Source organism: Falco rusticolus, chromosome 3, assembly GCF_015220075.1.
Source record: "Falco rusticolus isolate bFalRus1 chromosome 3, bFalRus1.pri, whole genome shotgun sequence".
Taxonomy (NCBI): domain Eukaryota; kingdom Metazoa; phylum Chordata; class Aves; order Falconiformes; family Falconidae; genus Falco; species Falco rusticolus.
Window position 1 is genome coordinate 108,871,371 of NC_051189.1, and position 17,104 is coordinate 108,888,474.

Here is a 17,104-nt window from a genome sequence, read left to right on the forward strand (position 1 = left end):
TTCCTTACTTACTTTCCGGTGAAGTCCCTCCACCTCAGTCTCAAACTGTTCCTTCTCCTGCTTGGTTTGGATCTGCGTCTCTCCCAGAATTGATTCCAGCTCTTCATTGCGCTCAACCAAATCCTCATGCTCCTGCTCCAGTTTTTGCAGCTTGTGAAGGAGCTGTGAATTCCTGCCCTCGATGTTTTCAATCACCTCTCGGCACCTACACACCAAAGACCACCATCACCAAGGCTAGAACTGCTATGTAAACCTATTGACACACATCATGAAAAAGCCAATGTGTTTTCCACTATGGAATATTTCTGTCCTACTAATTTTGAGTCTCACACCCAGCCTGACCCATGCCTGCTCTTATTTAGGTGGGCTCCACACAAATAGTGATGAAAATCCAGGGAGAAAACTGGTCAGGCACAAGGATGCTAACAGCAAAGAGGCAACGGCAAATTCAGCTCCTTGAGGGGGGGAAAACAGGCTTGGGCATTTGAAGAGAAAAAGTCAGAGGGCTGGGATCAGACCCCCTTTCCTCTTTGAACCTGCTAGAAGAGGCGCAGCAGCTTTCCGAGCAGGCCACAGGAGAAAGAAACTTTGACTTCCCTTAAAAATCCCAGTTTACATATTTACATTTGAAAGCCAAGTGTTTTGGTATAACCCTGGACAGCAACCAAATCCAGAGAAATCTTCCCAGCAACAAAACAGTTCCAAAACCAACACTTTTGTCTGCAGAGAGCCCCAAAAGCCCAACCCTATTATATTAGGAAAGCAACAAACTGGAGAAAGTGTCAGAAAACAGCCTGCATTCTTGATACCAAAGGCTACAGACCTACTCAGGACAGGCACTACCTCTGCTTTGGGAGCAGAGCAACAAAGTTAGCACCAAAGAGTATTCTAAAGAATCCAGTACTTAAATCCACTCTGCAAGACAGAATATCAGCAACCAGAGCACCAGGTAAGCCACCGTGAAAATACAACAATGAAGGATTCCTACACTGCTCACCTTCTGTGAAGTGTTTCACTACTCTGACGTCTGTCTTCTTGATCTGAGCCAGCTTTGCCTGAAGCGCAGTCTCCTTCCACCCCCGCTTCATCCTTTGTGCCCTGTGTCTCAAGAGAAAATGAAAAGTCAGCATGTAGTTAAGACTGAAATCTTAGCACAATGTGATTATCATATTATCATAAATAAACAAGACAACCAGAAAACATGAGCTACATCATCTACATTTGTCTGCATTAGGTAATCCGCTGGCCATAGGAGCAAAAGCTCCCCCAGACCCATAATAATACGAGGGCACTAGTGAGTATTAGCTTAGGCCAACAGATGTGCTCTACACATTAGTGTATCCATCAGGCCCAGCACAAATCCTCTGTCACACCTGCACAGGGTGCGTGGAAAGGAAAACACAACCACTCCTGCATGACAATCCTCGTGTCTTCATTTATGGCAGGGGGCTGGAACGCAGAGGTGGGGCTGCTTGCTCGATTTGCTTTCTAGAATGGCAAACAAAGAGCCCTTGAAAATACCTGCAGCGAGGACGCTGCGACTTCTTCAGCCTCGGTGGGTGCAGGCAATGGAAGTCCTTGCTTCTCGCTCTTCTGATACTCACAGATCTCCTCTTTGAGCTGTTCAATCTTCAAAAGAAAAACACTTGGTTTTGGTGAATGTTCATCTTGCTGGCTTAGAGAGTTAAGATGCCCCTCAAATTCGCTGTAGATAAGCTACAGATTTATTAATATCAACCACACAGCTTGAGATCGTGTGGTTGCTCCAGCTGGGTGGTCTCAGACTACTGAGGGATGTAAAGAGCAGTAAAAGGAGGAATGCATGCTGCATTAAAGGGTAAGCAGGTTTTCTTAATTTATTTTAATTACTGATCACGCACATGTTGTACATCCCCTTTTACCAAACAGGACTGAGTGCAGAGAGGTAGACAGATTACAACCACTACTTCTGAGGACACCTTTTAGTCTTTGTTGTTATTGATAGGATCAATATAATATTAATTAGCAGGTAACTGTTCACACCACACAGTCACTTGCACATATTCGTGGCTGCCAGTTGGAGCAGCAGCTGGGAAGCCAACCCCAGCTGTTCATGGAAAGGCAGAGTTGTACCACAGTGGCTCCTGGATGGGTGTTCCTGAAGTGCTCCCCATCAGGTGCAGATATAATCCTGCACCCTTCGAGTGTGCCCAGCAGCACACACGGATGCCATCTGAGCCTCACGCAGTCAGTGCAGGCCTTGCACAGGTTCAGCGGGCCACTGGTGTCCCAAGTTTATAATTTTTTGCAGATTTAGCAGCCTGGAGCTATCAGCCCTTGCAAAGCCTTCACGCACCACTTTCTCAGCACGCATTTTTCCTCCTTTCTTCAGCTTTGTGCCATGCCTCCACCCACACCCACAGGCAGAGCCCACTCACACAGACTCGCTCACACCACACAGACACCAAATCTGCACCATTAAGGCTCAATACTCCAACTGGTGGAGCATGTGGCAGAAACGCCATCGGTCTTCCACTGACCACCAAACCAAAGCCATAGCCAGCCTGCTCCTCACCCTGCTGTCCGCAACTCACAGGCAGAAAAAAAAACAAACTTCAGGACACAGAAGTTCTGTGGCTCATAGTAAGTACGCTTTCAGCTTCTACAAATTAAAAACTATGGCTTTCTAACTTCTATGCCAACAGTTACACCTCATTCCAAGGAACAGAAAGATGGTTGGTTGGGCGTGCTCTCAGTCTGGCTACATTTTTCTTCTGTACAGAGAAAACAATACCTTCTGTGTAGCTCTCTATTTTTTGTATATATATATTTCTTTTTTTATACAGGTTAAAAATATACACACACACACACACATGTGTATATATACTTAGTGACTGAAAGAAGCAATGTCCTAAAGCAAAGAAAATGTTATTTGGAATAAAAAAAAATATATGTAAACAGAGGAAAGTGAACTAAATTACATATTTTTGCAGACCCAGAAACAGACTGTCCTGTAAATACAAGGTTTGTGAGGACAGATATGCTTAGCTAAGGAAGAGCCAGCAACTTTTTTAAATGCAAGGGACAGAACTACCCACTAAATTTTTAAAATCCTCAAACATGAATAAATTATATTCAAGAAAGTAAGCCTTGGATATTATTTGAAAGAAATATTCTCAGAAATACTTAAATTATTAAGATACTCATTTTAATCCAGGAGAACAACAAGATAGCTACTGGGCTTTCTGTGCTGGGATGGCTGCTGGCAACCAATTATAGGCTGTTGAAGGACTGATATAAAGAATTTTAAGAACAGAAACAGAATTCGTGCCAAATAACACACTTTAATGGGAAACAGACTGTTATATTCATTCACTATTGGCAATCTCAGTGAGGAACTCTTGTTGATAAAGATTAATGCATTTAGAGAATCCTCAATCTATTACGTCAAGCATTTAACTCAGAGTAATTAATAGTAAGTAATTCACTGAAAAAAGCCCACACAAAATGAAAAGGATGTTTATTCTTCTACTGAGCAAATCAACACAGCCACATCAAAAAGCCAAAGAGGCTGAGAAGTATCAAAACATGAGCCTAAATCAAAAATTCTTTTATAAATAGCTAGTACTGGAGTTTAGACTAAAATGACTGTCTTTAGTAACAGCCCCCAATAAAAGGTAGAAATATTGCTTACTCTGTTCACCCCCTTGATTTTGTGCAAATATGAGCTAGTAAAGAAAGCTTCAAGCTGAGCCTGTACGCTGGGCACAGGAAAACACGTATTTCAGAGCCCTACAGCACACCTCAACCTGAGCGCGTACAGCTCACCCCCCATTCTGTGAAGTATCAAACTCTCCCTGCGCTGAAGGATGCTGTAAGAGCTGAATTTTTTCAGGGCTGCAGTAACAGCAGCTGCTTTAAAACACTCTTGGGATATTTATCCTGTTTGTTTCCCAGATTCTATTACTCCCCGAGCCATGAAACATCAGAACGGCAGTTCTGGAAGGACTCGCTGGTGCCACAGCAGACCGGGAGATAGGTACTCACCAGATCCAGGAACGCTTTTCTTTCCAAGTCGAGCGTTTGGACCCGTGCTCGCAGTGCCAGAATTTCCTTGTCCAGTCTGCTGTTGTGCTCCATGGCCTTCTGTAGCTCAGTCCTGTCTGTACGGAACAGAAAAAAACAGTCACCAACACCAGTGTGGCCCTTGACCAAGCTCAGAGGGGGGCTATCGCATGAGTAAGGTTTCTGAAATTGCCTTGCCCTTATGCGACAGCACAGAGCAGTTTTCCATATATATGGTGACACGTCCTTTTCCTCAAATAGCAGAGGTTTCTGGAGATGCAGGTTCAATAGCAATGCTATGTTTATTGTAAGAGCACAGCAGTCTCTCCACAGTTATTTCAGCGATTCAGTTCACCTCTGGATCATGGAAAATGCCTCACCTCAGATATTTAGGTATGGGTTTCCCAAACAGCTAGGGTAAGCTTTGAAAAACCCAAACAGCCATATTTCTTACTTTCATCATAGAATTCATAACTTTCTGCAAGCGGAAACACAATCACAGTTAGTGTATCAGTGTTGTGCTAGCATTAATATTTAGGAAATGGCCAGTACAGTAAAAATTAGGGTTGCATACCAACCCTTCGAGTCTGAATCAGTAAAGATATATATAACCATCACATCAATTAGCACAGACTATCTAGTATTTGAAGTGCAAGAAACAGGAAAAGATGTATTAGGAGTACACTGACAGAAACCTGTGAGTATGCACTGGTATCCAAATCCTAAGTAAAACCAGTGAGAAGACACAGATTTTTCCCTTTTCAGCTTAATACTGGGCACAGGAAATTTCAGCTTAAGTTTGACTTCTATTCAGGCAAAAATTAAAACATACATTCTTTCTAGATCCCAGTCTGGCAAAACCAAAATAAACCACAACCTACAGCCCCAAACCCCTGTTTCACACAAGGATCTTGATATGGAATTTTCAGTTTTGTGATTTGAAATAAAAGGCAAGGAACACCTTCTACCAAAGTGTTGTTATTCTGCTGAAAAGCCTGTTTAGCACTACAGAAAGCCTTGACAAAATTCTGGATCTTCACCACTTGTAAATAGTGTAACTTACCGCTCTTTCTCCATTCTTCCTGGCTCTCAGGTGCTTGCAGGGCTGACGATGAGGCCGACTCTATGAGGATAAAAGAGACAGTTTTACTGAGACAGCCCATACATATGTTGCTGAAAGCTAAACTCTGCAACGTTTTTAATGCACTTTAAATACAGAGTTGAAGGAAAACTAAAAAATAAACTAGTACACAGCTAGGCACACAATTCAAAATCTCTAATCACCAAAGACCCAATAACAGGGCTACAAAGTGGCCAGAAGCAATCTTGTATTTTCTCTTCAATGCAAGCAAGCAGCTGCAAGTTATCATTGAACAAAAATATGCTGTGCCAGTGGAGGTTTACTAAAGATCAGAGATTTCATTTTAGGTTTGTATTAGAACATCAATTTGCTTACAGAGCAGTTGGCTCTGAAGTTCATTGGGAGAAGGCATGCTGATATTCATCATCAGGGAAGCCGCTAAGATGCTATAACAGTAATTCCTCACACTAATACTCGCGACATAATAAACCACACAGACATAACAAGCATTCAAACCCTGACTCACAGTTTGGAAAGTTTTATATTCATTTGATACTTAAGAAGATTCTAAAACAGAGATTCCCCCATGCAGGCTATGATCCGCTGAGCAGAGCTGCACACTGCAGCCCGTCCGGGATCTGGAGAAGCAGTACTGTTGGGAGGCTGCAACGCGATGCTCGCTCCATCCCCAGGGACACGTGTATCGATCAATACACAAAGCAGATGCCCACAGAGTGCTCATTTCCCTGCCTTTGATTAAAAGGCTGTAAATGATGGGTTTGGAAACTGGCTAGAAGGTTTAGTTAGGTCTGAGTGCTGGGCATGAGCTGCGAGGTCTGCAGTAGGACCTGCAATTCACACAGAAACCCTACCCAGGTGGTACCGCTCTCTGCAAAGGGACATGGGGTCAGAACATGTTCTCTCATCACATTTTGCTGTTCTCCACTGAAATTTTGCATCACAGATTTTGGGACAATTAAGTAATCCGAAAAAATGCATCCAGAAACTAGTGTTTTGCTTGAAGAAATCTCCTGTAGGAAGTAGCAGCGAAGCACCTGGCTTTAGAGACCTCTCCAATAGGAGTTTTATCAAGTCATTTGATTTCCCTACAGAAAACCATTTATTTTTACAGTCAGCATTTAAAAAAAAATAAAATTAATACTTAAGGGCTGGTCAACAACAGTTATTTCAACAAAGAGGTTAAGCAAATATCACAAGTGATAAGAATCTAACCAGTCACTTCCAGACTGCTGATAAGCCTTGCTTATGAGCACTTGCTAACAGCTCCTAACCAGGCAGCATCCCAAACACAGCATCTGAGGAACCTAAAAATTCATGGTCAAGCTGTGCTAACACTGTGTGTGTGGCATTATAGCTACTCTGTCTCTGGACCAAATAATTTCTTCTCCATCCCCTACAAGAGCCTGAATTTCTCCCTGTACAGAAGCCAGAAAGTCAGTCAAGACCCTGCTGCTGTAATAATGGATCAGATAACCCCATGTCTCAGCCTTCCCCATTCGGAATTAATTGATTTGTGACTGTTAACAACTGCATTCAGATCTCCTAGGTACCAGGCTAACATCTGACCCTGATTTTTCCACATTACAAGCAGAGAGGACCCTGGGCAGACTGCCTCCAGCTCCCCTGGGTGAGAAGTCCAAGGCTTACACTAACCAGGGGCAGGCTAAGCACAGGCCAGTAATTGGGACTGGCCACAAGAGAAGCACTTACCTGTTTTGCTCTGCTCCTTTCTTTGTGCATCCAGCTCATCTGTCAACCTTTGGATCTCTTCCTGGGCTGTCATCAGCCTCTGTGTGGCCTCATCCAGATCTCGTTCAACTCTTGCATGTGCTGCTTGTTCCCTCTCCAGCTCTTCCCTGTAGAACTGAAACACAAGAGCTAATGCTCCAATGGAAAAGATACAACCCTCCCAGTGATGTAACCAAGGCAGGTCCCTCCTCCACACTACTCCTGGCCTGCCAGGACAAAGGTGGCAACACAAACAGAAAGCAGGTGAGGTCAGGGAAGCCACTGCAGAGGCAGAAGGCAGACACGCAGTGGATAACCCTCTTCACCATAGACACATGCCATAGAGCAGGTGGTGAACAGCACGCTGTGGCTATTTCCCGACACAAGGCTCTGTTTTTCCCTCCTTGTGACAATGCCATTAATTACGATGCATTTTCAAACACATAATACACAAGGTTTTCCAAGCAGAGGGCTCCACCACACCCCGTGAGAGTCTGCTCCAAGGACAAGTCAATTCTGCATGTCCCTCCCCCAGCCGTTGTGAGAGCTACCCTCAAGCCAATCTGGCACCTCCGATCCTAGAGGGAAGGAGAAAGACCTGCTCCTGCTGTCCTGGGATTCTGCAGAAAAGTCACTTTAGTTGATATAAAAAGAGCTATTTCTCACTCCCTTGGACTTTGGTCCGCTCATCTCCAATGCCATTTCTTTGACATACCATTAAAGGCAGGTGAGTGCTTCCAAGCCAGCCCTGACCAAAGCTGGTGAGACATTAACCCTGGCTCTCAGCAGAAGTGATTAACCCATGTGCAGCACCAGGCTGATGTGGTTGCACAGCCTGAAGTTCAGAGCCCACTTGCATCCCATCAGCTAAAACCAATTAAAAAAAACCCTCACAGCATGCTTAAGAGCAGACCCACAGCTTGAAATCTCAACTATGGGCCTTTTCATCAGCAAGAAAACGTGCAAAACTGTTACCTTATGCATTGCCTCTCCAGTAAGCTGCATGGATTCGTGATGTTGTTGAAGTTCATCTTCTGTCTGCTGAGTGTGATCAAAATCATCCTTGCACAGAAAAGAGATTTTAATAAATTAATATGACTAGAAAGCATGCTACCATGTATCACTCAACACCAGTGTGTAGGATTTTCAGTTTTAACATAACTTTATTAGAAGGGGTTTTGTAATCACACCTTATATTTGAAGAGGATGTTTAAAGCACAGTTTCCCAAATCCTTGTGAAAACCCCTCAAGTTGTCTCAGCTAGTACTGGGAACTCTGTGGGTTCACTGTTTTCTCTTACAACCTGTGATCTCCTTGGCATCTTCCTCTTTGAGCCTGTGGGCTCAGCTTTGCCCAAAGAAATGTGTTGGGGCCAAGTATGCTTGACTCACTTTATCAGAGTAATGCTGGGTTACTTCCTCACGTTCCTCTCTTTTGAACCACTTGCCGAGTTAACAGATTCCTGCTTCCCTGCAGCCTGCACAACTGAACCAGCATCAAGGATTTGCTAACACTCAGGAGGTTGGTTGCAATTAATATTTTGCACCTTGGCTCTAGAGAGGTGAGCACGTTTGCACATGCCATGCCTTCCACCAGCACTCGGAAAGCATTTCCCCACATATGTATTAGTGACTACCACACAAAGACACATGTTTGTACCCTGGCTTTTTGCATTAGTGGGGATGCATCAAAAAAATCAATTATGCCTGAGCAGTCTAGCGAAAAGCTGCATTCATTTCTGTAACAGTCAGGAACGTGTCTGGACCTTCAGTCTAAGAGTAAAAAAAAGTACGTAACAGGTCATTTGAGAATAAGAAAGGCTACATCTTCCAGTAAACAGAGTAACAAGAGCAATTAACCTATTAACCTCTAACACTGCTGTGACTCTAATGATTGTGTAAAACAAATATGATGCTACCCCAAACAATGGAGTGCTTAATCAACAGTTTCTAGTTCACAAGCATGGATAGCAATGACATCATCTGGGGAAGATAAACAGTCTGCTTTAGAGAAAATGTTTTCCTGAAAAATAGAGGTCCAACATAGCTTTCTTTCACCTGGCTTTAAAGACACAGACAAGGTATCCAATATAAGGACTGCAGAGAAGTTGTGTTTGATTAGAAACAAGGAGCATTATACTTATAATGTGTTTAGATCATGCAAAAATATATTTTCCTTTAATAAGTCTTATTCCTCTAAACAGCTGCATGAAAAGTGGGTAAAAGTCAGGTATTTACAGGGCTGTCTACCTACTAGGGGATCCTGGCACCATGCACCAGGAGGAATTCAAGTAAAATCCACACTGCCCTTCATGCATAGACAGCCTATATTGTTTCCAAATAGAAGATTTTGCCTTGGTTCTGTCCTTCACTGAGACCAGCTGGAGCAACACTCTCTGTCTTCACCCAGTAGTCCAGACCAGTTACAGAAACATGTTCATTAGATCATGAGAAAGAATGGACCCGAGAGGAGACTGCTAGGAGAAGCTGCCAGTGCAAACGCTGGAGCTTCATGAAGTCTGCAGCCAGGTGGAGAGGGCGTTCAGCCACAGGGTGCATGAAGAAATAAAAAACAACAAGAGCAGAAGAAGGCAGAAGCCCTAACCCTTATTTGGAGTTTTGCTCCCTGCCTGCTTGCTCCCCTGGCTCCAGCAATCTGCCTTTCTTCCCTGCTTGGTAGCTCAGCTCCAACGCAGGGTGGCCAGTCATTCCCTCTGGGAGACAAAAATTCAAGTTAAATTCATCTGAAGTGATCCATGGGAGAAACTTGCACTTTAACCTTCCTGACCAAGTGCTTTAGCGACAGCCTGTGAGGCAGAGGTTCCTTCCCATCAGCTGCATCCTCAGAAGGACGAGTTTTGTGCAGGAAGGTTGGATTCAACACCAGACTTGCAGACATCTGTGACCTTCCTTTGCCCTGGCCCTGCTTTCCTTACTTGGCTCTGGAAGAAGAGCAAATCCAATCACATCTGGGAAATGCTTAGTAGCAGATGTGGTTAACTGGCATTTCATTGGAAGGTTACAGCTCTGCTTCCTCTTTAACTACAGCGAGGTTTCTATCACAGTGCTTCATAGGGAAAACGGTGTGTTTGCAGCAAAAAAAAAAAAAGTATCAAGTGACGGGCATCCACTGTAGATTATTTGATTTGCAGAGAGGTGTTTTCTATCCAAGAGTGGGAGGCAGCGCATCAGGGAAGCTCCTCGGCCTCACTGCAAACAAGATTCTTTCATTCTAAGATGGATAGTTACATCTAAGATATACCACGGATGCATCCTGAATGACACCCAACCCTAGAGTAGTTAGTAGGAGTAGCTCTCCAGCCAGAAAGGGATGCTCTTGAGGTCACTAAAATCTCAAGTGGCACAGAAAAGGCAGATAAAAGGGCAATTGTTCACTGCCTTTTCATACGAGAGCTGGAGAGCACTGAACGAAGCCCGGAGATGGTAGATTGAAACAAAGGAGCTTCCTGTGACAGTAGCTGAACTGTGAAAGTCCTCGCTACAAATCGTTGAGGATATTAAGAAAACTGCACAGGTTTAACAAGCAACCAAATTCATGGAAGATAAAAATTAATCAAGGACTACTGGACACAATAATAGCACCTCTGGTTCAGACACCACATACCACTGGAGGCAAGGAGAGCATTTGTGATGCACTGTCGTGACGTATTTGCCCTCTTATGACGTTGCCTTTTGAGATTTTGCATTTGGCTTCTGGTCAGATGGTGCAACACAGCCCAAACCAAGCTGAGCTTTGCAGCAGGGCTTCCAAGTGTCCCATCCTCAACAAGCTTACTCAAAAAAGGCCAAGAAGCTCTAACTTGGAGGCCACCCAACCCAGCCAGTCCCCTCTGGCCCCAAGAGGGCTTTCCTGTGAACAGCTACAAGAGCCAGCAGCTCCTGGGCTGCCATTCTGTGAAACAGCCATACTCAGTAGCAGGTGGACATTGGAGGCCTTGGTGGGAGGGAGATCTCCCCAGCTGAGGCGATCGGCCACAAACTGTCTCTCTAACATGGAGTAGCTGCTGTTCCTCCACCATTTGTCAAAATTCCTCACCTCGGAAAGCAAAAAATCAGGACACGGATGGTCCTCTCTAACCTGCCAATCATCAAGTCGTGGTGACATTTATTTACTGAACTCAGTGTGTAAGCAGAGGTTTGCTTAACTTCCATCCTCAAGCTCAGCAGCTGGAAGGGAAGAGTTTTAACCTCACTTTAAGTATAGGGAAAGGTGTTGTGTTTTTTTTTTAAATTCACGATTTTCATGGGAACTTAGTCATCTGAAATTAAATACTGGATCACCAGGAAATCTAGATTAGTAGAAAGTCATTATTACGCAATGAAGATCCTCAGACCAACTATATCACAAATTCTTCAACATTTTGTCTGTTAAAATGAATCCTATTCACTATCCCTGTGCAAGATGTGGGAGCAGATCAAGTGTAAACATGCAAGTGTGAAAACTAACAAAGAAATCAACATCAGTATTAAGAATCCACAGTGTCCTCATAGACAGGCGAAGTATTTTTACTTTAAAAATCTCCAAGACATCCTTTTCCCCAGCACACTTTCAGCCAGCCTGAGCAGCTAAAGCAGGAGGTACCTGAAGCTGTGCCACATGCAGCCTGTCTGCGTAGCTGTGTGAATTCAACTTCTGATCTGTGATCTCCAGTTTCTCCAGCAGCGTTGTTCTTTCTACCAGTAAATAAGCAATCTGTTCACTGGCATTACTGTGAGCTATTTCGGACAAGCCTTCCTGTTCCAGCATCTCCTCGATCTCCTTCAGCTGGGCTTCTGCAAGACAAGGCTTGCTGTGAGCAAAAGAGCAAAAAAAGCATGGTTTCCTGCAGATCTGAGGTCCCAGCTCCTCCAAACACTCCCCACTGCAACAGCCCCCATTTCTCCCGGAGCCCAACAGCTCCTAAAGTCTCTTCTCCCATCTCCCTTGTTGCCTCCTGCCCCCTGTTCTTACCTGTTGTCTCAGCCCTATTCCCTCCGTCCTGATGTTTCTGATCTGTCCCAACATTTCTGCTCACAGCCACCACCCTGCCTGCCGAGCAGGTGAGAGGACCTGCTGCATCTAGACTGAGTTCTCCTGCCTTGTCTTCAGCGCGGGATTTATTACAACCATTTTCTTCCACCCGGCAGCTAAGTCTCACCAACCTGGTTATCCTCAATCCTTTTGACCCTTAATACAGCCTGGTGGCAACTAAACAACAAATTAAATGGGCATTGAGAGAAACCAAACAGATGGATGTGCAACCACATAAACATTTTCTTTGGAAAAAGAGACACAGAATATCATAGCACTCATATAAGCAGAACATTACTATTTTCCTAAGGGCTGTTTGGTAGGGAGGTAGATCTGTATATCTTTACTTTTTCGTTGTGCAGAACTCAGAGGGTTCAAAGGGACTCAGAGTACTTCTTAAAACACAACCTTAGAAATCACTCCCTCATTCCTCCAAAACCAGCCATAAGCCCAGGCTAAGGACTGCCTCTGGTAACACAGACCTGTTGTATGAAGGTCTCCTGTAGGATTAAAGGAACAAAAAAAAAAAATCCTTTTAAATTTAACTGCCCATTCTTCACCATTTATCCCAAAATTATAGCTAGGGAGACTGTGCACTGGGAAGAACTTCAAGATTCAATGACCTCCAAGGCAAATACATGACATTTGCAAGAGAAGTTGGTTTATGGCTAGGACCATTGTGTTTGTGCAACAAACAGTTATTAAAAAGAGCCCCTCATTTGCATGGTTAGAAATTTATCTGCCAGGAGAAAATGAGGAAACTTTGGTCTCCTGCGTGGTTGGGGCAGCAACTCCTGCACTGGACACCATAGCTTATTAAGCTCAGGAAGGATTTTTCAAAACCTCCCTACATAATTCATATTAAAAAGAAAACTAACAATCCCTGCTGCCAATTTCTAGACCAAACCAGATTATAAAGGTTTCCAAGTGCTGTAGCATGGGAACTGTGGGGAGCTGTGGGTATTGTACAGAAGCAGGAGGGACATTCACACTCTTTCACTGCTTAGGAATACAGTTAGATGTCTGAAGTTAAGCAGTGCAAATATTCCTTATATTCTTACACAGGATACATACTCAGCTCTGAACAAGTCTGTTCCTCACTTCCATACACTGGATTTAACAGAGGACCCAGTGCAATCACATCCTAAGGCTCAAATCAATCACATGTTTCCACTCTGCATTTTGCAGCCAGCTCTGTCCAGCCCTATGGATGGAAAACACCCTGCGGTTTCCCATTCGCCTTCCCCTGTGGTTATAAATTACAGCTCGTTCAATGAAGAGGTCAAACGTGGCTGGTTTGCATCCTTCCCGCATGAAATGGAGCAAAGTATTGCATTTTGCACTTTAAAAATAGCTGGTCACTTGCTCCATATGCATTATGAGGAGCCTACAGCTCATATTAAACTGAACCCTCTCCCTTGCCTTCAACCAGCCTTGCAGTTTCCTCCCATGGTTTTGCCACATCCCATCTAAAATAGGCTGAAAGCTGCTCTGCTTTATAGCCAGAAACAGGACAAGCATGTCTGAACTCATAGGGCTGGCTCCTGCACAGACAGTTTCACTTGCAAATGTTTCCCTCACAGCCAACCTGCAAAACATTATTAAGCAGTATAGCTTGTGGTAACAGGACCTAGAAACTTTCCACAGGCTGAAGAAGAAAAAATATTTGTGAGGATGAAGGGATTCTGCCATACACAGCACCGATTACCTGCTTGTAAAAGCCCACTAATTCCTTAGAAATATCTCAAACACCTTCCCTCTACCACATCCAAGACGTCCCACTTGAGAAAGCAAACACCTCATAGAAGCAACGTTATACCAATGCACTGATGTGTTCCCGCTTGCAGTTATCTCCTGCACCTCCTCTGCACTCGCTTCGAGTTTTACATTTGCAAAGGTTCTCACCCCAGGAAGTTTCTCAGAAATAAGCAATTCACCAGTATCCTCACACCCACCACAGAAGTTGCATCCTCTCATCCATGCTGGGTACGTTTAAGCAGTACAGCCATTACAATAACCAAGCTCAGGCCACGACTATTTGTTCTTTTTGTCTCACTTTTTAAAGAAACCCGGGCAAGCCCCCAACAGCATTGTGGTTTACTGCCATTACCAAAAGCCTTTCTGAAAAACAAATGTAATGCAGCCCATGAGTTATTGATCTGCCCTCCAAAAACACTGAGGCATATTTGACAAGAATCATTGGAAACAGATTACGAACTGCCTCGAGGAAAGGAAAAATTTCACTCTGGGCAGAGGTACCAAATGAGGTAAAGCTCAGATCAATAGCCCAACATAAAACCAGCAGCATCTGCTCTCTGCAGTAACCCTTCGAGCTCTTTCCAGGCAAGAAGTAAACATGTAAACAGAAACTTACTTTTTATCATCAGAAACAGCTTTTAACAGATCAAATTGCTCCCAGCGATCCTCAGACCAAGCAGAGCTTCTGATCCATTTGGCTGCTTTTGAAAAAGGGTGTGCGCTCAATCCTGAGAGCCCACTCGAGTGATCTCCCGCATTTCCCCGAGCCTTTGCCCCTTCCCTTCCCAATCTCTCAGCTCCCCAAAGCCAGGATTCCCAACTGTCACTACAAGCCAGATCAGGACAGATCCCATCCACCCGCACCTCACCATCCGCAGGCCAGGCCCCTCCTTTGTACCACAGCCTTGAACCAGCCTCTGTCTTTAACTGCCCTTTCCCATCTGAACTTGTTATCGTCCTCAGCCCCCCAAAAGCTCCCTACCACCATCCTCTCTTCTTGCCCTGCCCACATTTTTGTTCAGCAATCCCAGCAGACTGGGGTATGCCTTTCCACAAAACCCTTCTCCAGTCCTGTTTCCAGCATGATCTGCAGTATCAACGTGGCCCTGCTAAAGACAGCCAGCTGCCCTGCAAAAATGAGGGGCAGCAAGACCCAGAGGACAATCAACTTGTGGTTTAAGACCTCCTTCAGCCTGCCCTGCTCCTACAGGAGGCATCTCTACGCTGGTGTGTACACACTCTGATGAAAAGCAGAGGCCCAGGGAACAGACACAGCAACGCAGCACTGAACCCTGCAGCAGAGCCACGTTAAAGACCCAGAGATGGCAAAGGCCCGACAGAAGTCTTTGAGAAAGTGCAGCAGCTGAAGTACAAGCATAGCCATACACTCTGTGCCAGAGATGGGCAGTGGCATTGCTTGTTTTTTTGTGTGAACAGGCTGACCTGTGAAGCAAAAGGTCAGTCCCTCAAGAAAACTATCTTACAAGCATCCCAGAACACATCAGGGGTGGCATCCCTCCCTGCAGAGGACAGCCTGGTGGAAGGCAGGGCTTCACCCGCTGCCCAGATCACTAAATTATCAATGCATACCGCAGGACCGCAGCTAATGCCATCGGTATGGCAACTGCAAGTCTTCAAAACCAAAGTCTGACAGTAATATCCCAAAACAAACTCCTCCACAAAGCTGCACAGAAACACTGTACGACACCAAAGCACCGCTGAACCACAAAAACCCCTCGGGGGTGGCAGCCTAGTAACAACTTGATTACATACAGCCACCCACCATGGACAGGATACACTGAGATCCACGGACATGGATCTGTTGCCATTTAAGCGTTAATCATTGCTCAATAGCCACAAGAGTCCCTAAAAAAATGGAAAAAGTCCAAAGAAGCAGAGCCGCTGCCAGGAAATAAATGCAAAACCAGCTTTCGGGATGTTTTTGTCATTCGTCTGCCACCTTGTGGGGAAGATACAAGACCCAGTAATAAAGTTTTCTGCCACAGTGATGCTCCCGAAGGCTCATGAGTAGTTTAAACCCTGGCATGTCAGCATTTTCAACACTAAATGATGGCTTTACATGCCCTGAGGAAACAGACTTTCAGGCAGTGCTTAAGCACACCCATCTTTGAAAAGTAACCCCACCAGATGAAACCCTGAAGCCCACGGGCTGGTCACAGCTGAGCAGAGACTCAAAACTGCAATCAATCACCCAAAACTCCTGTATCTGCTGCCCCAAATAAAGTATGCATAACAGAAAAAAAACTGTTAAAGGTGTGCTAGCACTCCCAGTTTTACCTTAGACCCAGGATAATATGCACCATGAGAGGAGGACTTAATGATAAGAGTGTGCTATTAGCAGCACTCAAAACACAACAGAAGACTAGGAAGAAAATCAAGAACTAACCCCAGCAAAATATATTTGCTTTTACTGGAAGCAACCTCAGGGTTTGAGAGGAAAGCAAATTATTTGAAGTGAAATGTAAGTGAAATAATTTGTTTTAAAAAAACCGAAACTATACTAAAATAACCACACATGGCAAATTTTGAATCACTGTCACAAACATACCACTGTCCTTCAGAATTGTTTTAAAAAATGTGGATTTTGACTAAACCAAAGCCAACGGCAAATTCCCTGGCATCAGCCAGAACACAGTTCAACATTCCGTTACCTGAGGAGTCTCTAATTTAGAGTTGGAAAACAAACAGCACCATCAATTCTGTTCTTCAACCAGCCTCTGGAAGACGCTTAGTGCAACAACGGAGCCACACGAAGCAAGAAACCGCCCAATCCACTGAACAAATGCAGTAAAAGCAGACAAGACCCTTCAAGGCAATTACAAATCAGTTGTAATATTTCATTAACGCTTCTGCCAACCTCCCAAACCTTACCACACACGCTGCTCTAACAGAACTCACTGAGAAACGCCGCTCTGCTTTCAAAAAAGCTTTCAGCAGCTCTGCTAAAGACCTGGATGCCGCTACCTGTCAAGGCATCTCTGTTTCGGAGGGAAAGGATTACCCTGCTGCAGCTGCAGCCGCGTCAGCTCAAGCCTGAGATGTTCGTTTTCTTTTTCATATTCAGTGGTGATGGCATCCCGTTCCTCCGACAGGTGACGGACGTGACCCACATAGCTTTCCACCTAGAAATAAAGAAAACATCACAATCCCGGAGTGTGTTTGCAAGGCCTCGCCAGCAAGTTGTTGGCGCAAATAGCTCTCCATCCCCCTGGATTTGCAGGACACCATGTCTTCATGGCATCTGGGGATGTTAAGGAGTGATGGAAAGGTGAGGGGGGTGGGAGGGGGCGGTGGTAGGAATGCAGGGGCTCTGAGCCTGGCTCGGTGGGAGATGCTGGGCTCGCTGGGTGCTCCCAGCACCCCAGTGTGCGGAGCTGGGCCGCATGCTGCCAGGCATCGAGGAAAGTGGCCAGCAGCTGC

At 44.8% G+C, this 17,104-nt stretch overlaps 1 protein-coding gene across 9 annotated transcripts in view; it reads right to left on the minus strand.

Annotated features, from left to right (window-relative positions):
• The window catches only part of CCDC30 (coiled-coil domain containing 30), a 37,821-nt gene that overhangs the window by 19,500 nt on the left and 1,217 nt on the right, over positions 1-17,104 (minus strand). For 8 of the 9 annotated variants that reach the window (XR_005103190.1, XM_037380344.1, XM_037380345.1 and 5 more), the window contains exons 2-10: positions 16,686-16,806; positions 11,477-11,667; positions 7,850-7,936; positions 6,857-7,010; positions 5,108-5,167; positions 4,027-4,142; positions 1,522-1,629; positions 998-1,104; positions 13-205 (exon numbers count right to left, since the gene is read on the minus strand). Coding sequence is in view for 8 of the 9 variants with exons in the window: in XM_037380345.1 (XP_037236242.1) it covers positions 13-205; positions 998-1,104; positions 1,522-1,629; positions 4,027-4,142; positions 5,108-5,167; positions 6,857-7,010; positions 7,850-7,936; positions 11,477-11,667; positions 16,686-16,806 (1,137 nt within the window). In the remaining variant the exon portion in view is untranslated. The remainder of the gene's footprint in view (positions 1-12; positions 206-997; positions 1,105-1,521; positions 1,630-4,026; positions 4,143-5,107; positions 5,168-6,856; positions 7,011-7,849; positions 7,937-11,476; positions 11,668-16,685; positions 16,807-17,104) is intronic. The other variant, XM_037380340.1, reaches the window with a different exon arrangement.